This window comes from Pimephales promelas, chromosome 2, assembly GCF_988280905.1.
Source record: "Pimephales promelas chromosome 2, fPimPro1.hap1.1, whole genome shotgun sequence".
Classification (NCBI taxonomy): domain Eukaryota; kingdom Metazoa; phylum Chordata; class Actinopteri; order Cypriniformes; family Leuciscidae; genus Pimephales; species Pimephales promelas.
Genome location: NC_142770.1, coordinates 3477321 through 3484188, shown reverse-complemented (window position 1 = coordinate 3484188; position 6868 = coordinate 3477321). Strand labels below are relative to the sequence as shown.

At 34.8% G+C, this 6868-nt stretch overlaps 2 protein-coding genes across 2 annotated transcripts in view; one reads left to right on the top strand and one right to left on the bottom strand.

The window, feature by feature from the left end:
• Window positions 1-696, top strand: part of LOC148995714 (uncharacterized) — a 1634-nt gene extending 938 nt beyond the window's left edge. The window contains exons 3-4 of the mRNA XM_089121721.1: window positions 1-237; window positions 448-696. The exon at window positions 1-237 is cut by the window's left edge and continues 51 nt beyond it. Coding sequence (XP_088977847.1) covers window positions 1-237; window positions 448-566 — 356 coding nt within the window. The 3' untranslated portion in view covers window positions 567-696. The remainder of the gene's footprint in view (window positions 238-447) is intronic.
• A 2785-nt stretch (window positions 697-3481) lies between these two features.
• On the bottom strand, window positions 3482-5676 carry LOC120486759 (ladderlectin-like). The gene is made up of 5 exons (XM_089121752.1): window positions 5614-5676; window positions 5323-5441; window positions 4161-4286; window positions 3893-4004; window positions 3482-3703 (listed from the first exon to the last, which is right to left on the bottom strand). The coding sequence occupies exons 1-5, from the start codon at window positions 5672-5674 to the stop codon at window positions 3636-3638; spliced, it is 486 nt and encodes a 161-aa protein (XP_088977878.1). The 5' UTR covers window positions 5675-5676; the 3' UTR covers window positions 3482-3635.
• Window positions 5677-6868: the final 1192 nt, after the last annotated feature.

Genomic DNA, 6868 nt, shown 5'->3' with positions numbered 1-6868 from the left:
CATGTTCAGTGGTGTGTTCATCATCAGTGTTGAGTGTGTGTGATGCGACTCTGTCCTGGTACGCAGGAATGAGTGTATTGTCCAGCATCAGTGTGTGTGATCTCAGCATCAGTCTCTCTCTACCTCTGGAGGTGGAATATCAGGATAAAAACACCTACAGCTGTGTGCTGAACAATCCCATCAGCAACCAGACCACACATCTGGACATCAACACACTCTGCAGACACACATGTGCAGGTACACCACCACTCATCAGATTTATTTATTTATTTTTCATAAATTGAAAGTTCCTGTTGAATCACACTTTGTATGCCCTATACATCTCCCATAGTTTTATTTTTGCTTTCAACATCCCTGTTTTTACCATATTTATGTGATTGTGCAGTTTGGAGTTCCTGAAACATAATGTCTGCTCACTAAAATCACTATTTATCATTGTTTGTTTAGAAGTTCACAGCTGTGGTTCTATTGAAGCTGTGATCCGATTGGTCCTCTCTGCTGTGGTGGGCGTGGCTACTGTCATTCTTCTGGTTTATGACATCAGATCCACAAGAGGAGGAGACTAATGGAAGATCAGTTGAAGAATCAACAGCTGTGACCCTTAAAAAAGTTTCTTATGAATGACTATTTTCAATAATTAAATAATTTCAATTGAGATGTTTACTACTGTGTATTATGCTGACTCCCAGAGTGCACATCTACGGTGGCCGAGAGAGCTCACCGCGCTGCAACCTGATGAAGACCAATGCAAATTCAAAAAGACGTGTGCAACTATAAAAACGCATTCAAATACAAAAATACATCCGCAAATTAAGAAAAACATCTTCATCAGTTCCACAACACACCTGTGCTCCAAGTAGGCCTACTCACAACACAACCAAATACAGAAACGCGCTGCAAACGTTCACAACACAACCAAATACAGAAACGCGCTGCAAATAACACGGTCCACAACGGAAATGTTTCTTGGGAACCAAATAAGTGACGGACCCGACTAGAACCCGACTAGTAGAGCAAAAAAACCTTTATTGACAAGAAGTCAAAGCATATATATATTTTTTTATTTTATAAACAAACTATACAAATAAACTATACTATTAAAGTAATATTGTATATATAAATAATATTATATTTTTTTTAGTTCGTCTATACTCCTTGGAGTCCTTGCTTACTCAAAATTCTACTTTATTTAATTTCTTTTGACTTTTTCCCCGCAAAACACCGAGATTCAAATTATTATGACATACAACTTGTGTACAATATACAACATGTGTTATATGTTCAATGTCATCACAATACAAATGAGAAAAGAACAATGATCTGAAAACTAAACTAAATTAAATAAAAAAAAGATCTAGAAGAACATGAAGGCAAGATATTAATCTATACATCAGTTACACTATACAAATAGTTTCATTTTATGTTTAAATTTTTATAAGAGTTTCCTAAAAATGTTAGGTAATGTATGGCACTGACATACAGATATATAAAACGGATATTTTAACAGATTTTTATAAAGTAAAAATAAAAAATGAATAATTTATTTGCAACCGTTATGTTAATCATTATAACAAAGTGCTGCGTTACGTTGTCTGTTGTTGCCCCCTTCATCAAGTGCCAAATGGCTACATAAATGACACACTAGGTGTCATGCTCACGCCAAATTCCCACTTGAAGAGCTTTGCCGTCTGCCCTTTGAAGGGAGTAGGGCATAGGGAAGCTCACGAGCAATAAGCAAGTCCCAGTCGGGTCCGTCACTTATTTGGTTCCCCGGAAACATTTCCGTTGTGGACCGTGTTATTTGCAGCGCGTTTCTGTATTTGGTGGTGTTGTGAACGTTTGCAGCGCGTTTCTGTATTTGGTTGTGTTGTGAGTACTTGGAGCACAGGTGTGTTGTGGAACTGATGAAGATGTTTTTCTTAATTTGCGGATGTATTTTTGTATTTGAATGCGTTTTTATAGTTGCACACGTTTTTTTGAATTTGCATTCGTCTTTCATCAGGTTGCAGCGCGGTGAGCTCTCTCGGCCACCGTACACATCAACATGAATACATTAAGCAATTACTTTGTCTTACTATTTTACAATATTTTTTTTTTTGCTTTTTTATTTATTTATTTTTTTACAATTGTATTTGTTGTCTTGTGTCAATAGCACAACCAAGACAGAATTTTTTTTTAATTTAAATTAATTAAAATTTACTCACTTAAAAATAATCCAACATTTTTTAGTGTACCATTTGTTCTTTTTTGCATACTGACATCAACATTCTGGTTTGAAACAAATCATTTGCAAAGGTTTTGTATCTTCACGACTGTCAGTTGCCATATATACAACAATATTAATAAAGAGTCATTTCTGAATAATCATCCAATTTATTTTTAAGCCGAATTCTGTTTCATATTTTTCAAAATGTAATTTCCTGAGTAGGACACTAGGTGGCGCTTGGTAGTATACAATTACATGGTGCGTACTCATCCCTCTAGTGGTCAAATGCTGCTGTTACAGTTTCATTTGTTTATAGTTTTTCATCATCTGCTTTGTTTGCCTTCCACTTCCAGTACACGACGCAGAGAAAGGTAATGAAGTCGCTGATGAACCTATGTTTAAGATACAGAAGCATAAGTTGGAAAAGTTGCATGTTGCATATTTCCACTTGATAAAATATTTCCACTTGATTGAGTCTTGATGAGATCACCTGTTGTCACTAGCTAGCTAATCTCGCTTCAGTCTCAGCCTGTTTGTAACCGTTTTCCCATTCATTCTTCATGCGTGCTCTGTGTGGAATTGTTGCGTGATTGAACATGTAAGTTCCTCTTCTGCTTTGTTTAGTTAAAGTGATTGTGTTGATATGTTTCATTGAATTCTGGTTATGTATATTTTCTCTTTGGTGTTATCCATTTTGATTTGTTACTCAGTTGATTTCAGATGTGCATATGTGTGTAATCTATTAATAGTTTCTATGTTGTTTATGGGTTTAGGAACCAAGAGTTACCACATACGAAATGTCTCCTACTTGTGAATCACAATAATTCTAACGTTACTTTTCTCCTCTGCCCATTGGTCCTCCCCCGATCTCCCCCTGACTTCTATCTCGTCTAGGAGGCTCATAATTATATGCCCGTGGGCCATCATAGGCATGTTTGTCAACATCGGAGAACTCGGTTTCTTCATTCGCATCCAACCTGAGCTGGAACTTGAACAGACTCCCTCGCCGATCGTCACTTCCGGTTAGTGCTTCATAGACGCGGGAGTTATATTATCACAATATTTCTCAAATTATCATTAATGGCTAAATATATATTACTCCAGCTAAGAAAATCGAGTTGTTTTATCATCAACATACACTATGTTATATAGGGGTGTCCAGCCTGCATGTTGCTCTTTAATGCCAATCTAATAACCAGATTCAAACCTTTGCTACACAATAAACTTATATTTTTACATACATGAATTTGATTGACAATGCACAATTTACTTTTTCAATGCTTTTATTAATTTGAGGAGTGTTTCAGAGAAGATATCGAAAAGAGATTAAAGTTTAGAAGAGATTTGATTTCAGAATAACATTTTTTTTAAAGATAATATCAGAAAAGATGTAGTTCAATCAAAGTAACTGTGGATCAGCATGACGGTCTCACAGGTCCTTAACACAGATATAGGATAATGAGTGTGAACAGGGCACATCGTTCCAGCAACGGTTAGCTGTAAGGGGGAATAATGAAATAAGTTATTCTGATCATTATATTGTTGTTAGGATTAAAATAAAATTGAATATTTAACTTAAAGCACTTTGTGAAATCTAAATTGAGTCATTTCATGTTACTGTATAATGTAAAATTGTAGGATTGTAAATTATAACTGAAAGTATTAAAAATCAGACTGCAGTCTTACAGGAATAGTTGATCTCCAAACAGTTCTCGACACCCTTGTAATTGCTAGGTTCTTTAGCGCACCAGTGGGTATACAAAAACACAGATCCATCACTCCACAACCAGTGTCCATTCTAAAGAGAGAAGAGAGGGAATAAAAGAGTGCACTACTGTTGGCAGACTTCAGGAAGAAGCTTTAGTTCAGATTTGAAGTAAAAACATCTTCATTAGAAACTTTGCCTTTACTGTTTAAAGCAGAAATTGTAGTTTAAAAACACAATTGAACTTACTTGTACAGCATCATTTGCACCAATCCAAGTACGTGTGGAAGGAGAAGGCAACAGACTCAGCAGGAAACCATTCTCCAGTTTATTACGCACAGATGCGAGATTCGCTCCAAGACTCTGACAGTTTCTCTAAAGAGACAGATTTTTTTATTGTCAATACAAAATCTTTTTTTTTTTTTAAAGCAAAAGTGACGACATTTTAGACATTTGCAAACAAAGTCTACGGATTGATTATTTGCTCAGTACCAGTTTTCTGTACTATTTAATTGCAGAAAAGAAAGTTTTACTATAAAAACATTCCCACGCATAGTAAGCGTCTTTAAATGATATCACTGAAAACAATGACTTATCTTGATAAAATCCTCGTAACAATTTGCACTAACACATTTTAAGTAACTTTTACTGAGACTGCTCTGTACAACTAACCTGTTATTATCAAGTAAACTCTACTCACTATTGCACTTAAAATTAGTTTGACATTGAAGTAATTAATTAAATATTACTTCACATATAGAATTAAGTAACATTGACTAACTTAACTTGAACAAAATTAACTTTTTAAGACGATATAACACTGAATTAAAACAGTCTTTTAAAGTGTATGCGTAGAAACATCTAAATTAATAATACAATGGCTATTGAATAGATTACATGCATCTAAAAGTAATATAGCACCTGAACACCTCAATACTACACAATACACATTGACTAACATTCGATAGATCGTTTTTGAGTAATTGTGTTCTTTTGAAAATGAATCTAGATTACTAAATCTAACAAAAGCAATGACAAAACATTGTAAATACAGCTGGAAAACAGTGAAAAATCATCCTTATTTATTAGTCATGCCAAAGTGCTTGATGGGAACAAGTATTATAAAAGTTCAGTAGGTTTTACTTAATTTTATATTCTAGATATTTACATGCTTGAATTGAGTACTAATATATAATTTACATTATTTTTTAATATTTTTTTTTAAAAATTCTTGTCTGAACTAACTTTTCCTTTTAGAAATTACATGAGTTTTATTGTGTAGTATTTACTTCACCAGAGAATCATTTTTAAACGAATCATTTGACAATGCATCTATTGTGCATACATGTATTTTAGATATAGTTAAAGACACCTAATATAAAGTGACAATCATCTTGTTGTAACACATCACCTCTGCTGTGATCCAGTTAGTCGGATAAGAGATGAACTTAAAGCACCGGAGTCCATATTGTGTCCATGTAGTGGGGCATCTTCTGGATAAACCAACTGCATCCAGTCCTTTAACATTCTCTGTAAATAACGTTTTAATTTTTATTTATGCAGCTTATTGTATGTTTTTGTGATTATGTGCTGAAATATGTACTTACTGTTCACATGCATGGTAAACCACTTATAAATCATGCAAATACTAGTCAATGGAATATAAATAGCAAGGGTTTTTACAAATAAATGTGTTGGTTACCTTCTGTATTCCCCATGGAGAAGATAATGAAGAGAAGCAGACAGCTTTTCAGTATTGCCATGATGAACTGAAATGAATAAGCAGGAAAAGTTAAATGTCTGCCTGCACACTGAGATCCCCAATGCATGTAAACACAAAAACACTTCAGGAACAACATCAATGCAGAACTCACTTTGGCTTTTAAATCCTTACCTTCAGAGTCTCAGAAAGATTTGGTGAAGAGCCAGAGCCGATGAAACACAGTAACATTATCATATCTGTTGAATGACGATGGGTCATATTTATACATATAATATCCGCCAATTACATCCGGGTGTCCTGGGCAAAGATCAAACTTTACCATTTCTGGCATATTAGCTTTAGTTTAATAGGAACAATTAAGAGAGGTCAAGAGTTCAAATGTATGTGTGTGTCTTGAGTTCCAGTTTATTTGCGAATGTACTAGTGTTCAAGGCGTAGTTATTCACTGGAAAAAAAAAATCGACTTAATTTTTGTTCTGCAAATTTTTGCACCGTCACATGTATGGAATTAACTAAGTTAGGTCAAATTAACAAAGAATTTAACTTGGCCAATTACAGTTTGTGGAGTAAATTCTACTTGATTTCAAGTTTGCAAGACTCTCTCTTTGTTTGTATATTTTATTCAAACAATGTAGCACTGAAACAAGCCATGCTTTTAAAGCGCATGGTTTCTTTAAAACATGCAAGTAAAAAACACATTTTGTTAGACTACGTAAGTCTACATATCTAAACAATATAATGAGGTACCCGAACACGTAGACTCCAATACTTTGTACACAACAGTGACAGTGAAAATTACCCATTAGCAACACTAAGTAACTTTTCAACCTTTATAATATATTTTCAAGAACCTTGTAATGGTACATCGACTTAAAAATAGGTTGAATGACACGTCTGCCATAGCCTTATGTGGTCTGTTTCGCTTTTACTTGCGCTTTTACGGTGTAACTTCGGGTTTCGGGTAGGCTAAAGACGGTAGGCTGAACTGAAGTAGGCTAAATTATTTATGACAGCCGTAATGGACAATTCCGCTTCCGACCTGTAGGGCGACCGCAGTGGAAAAGTTCCATCGTGTTGCTTTAAGTAAATGGGTCATTTGCTATTATAGGGGCCAAGACGTGCCAACATATAGTTGGGACTGCCAGACCAACTGCACGGAGCAATTAGAGACATTTTAAGAGTATTTTGGGCAAATGGCTGAAAAAATCATATACAGTAACTTATAAGATGATCG

Coding starts and splice junctions, on each gene's coding strand:
- LOC120486759 (XM_089121752.1), bottom strand. CDS start 5,674: ATGGCAATACTGAAAAGCTGTCTGCTTCTCTTCATTATCTTCTCCATG. Junction 5,442..5,613: donor CTCCATGGGGAATACAGAAG/GTAACCAACACA, acceptor CGTTATTTACAG/AGAATGTTAAAGGACTGGAT. Junction 3,704..3,892: donor TTTGGAGATCAACTATTCCT/GTAAGACTGCAG, acceptor TCCCCCTTACAG/CTAACCGTTGCTGGAACGAT.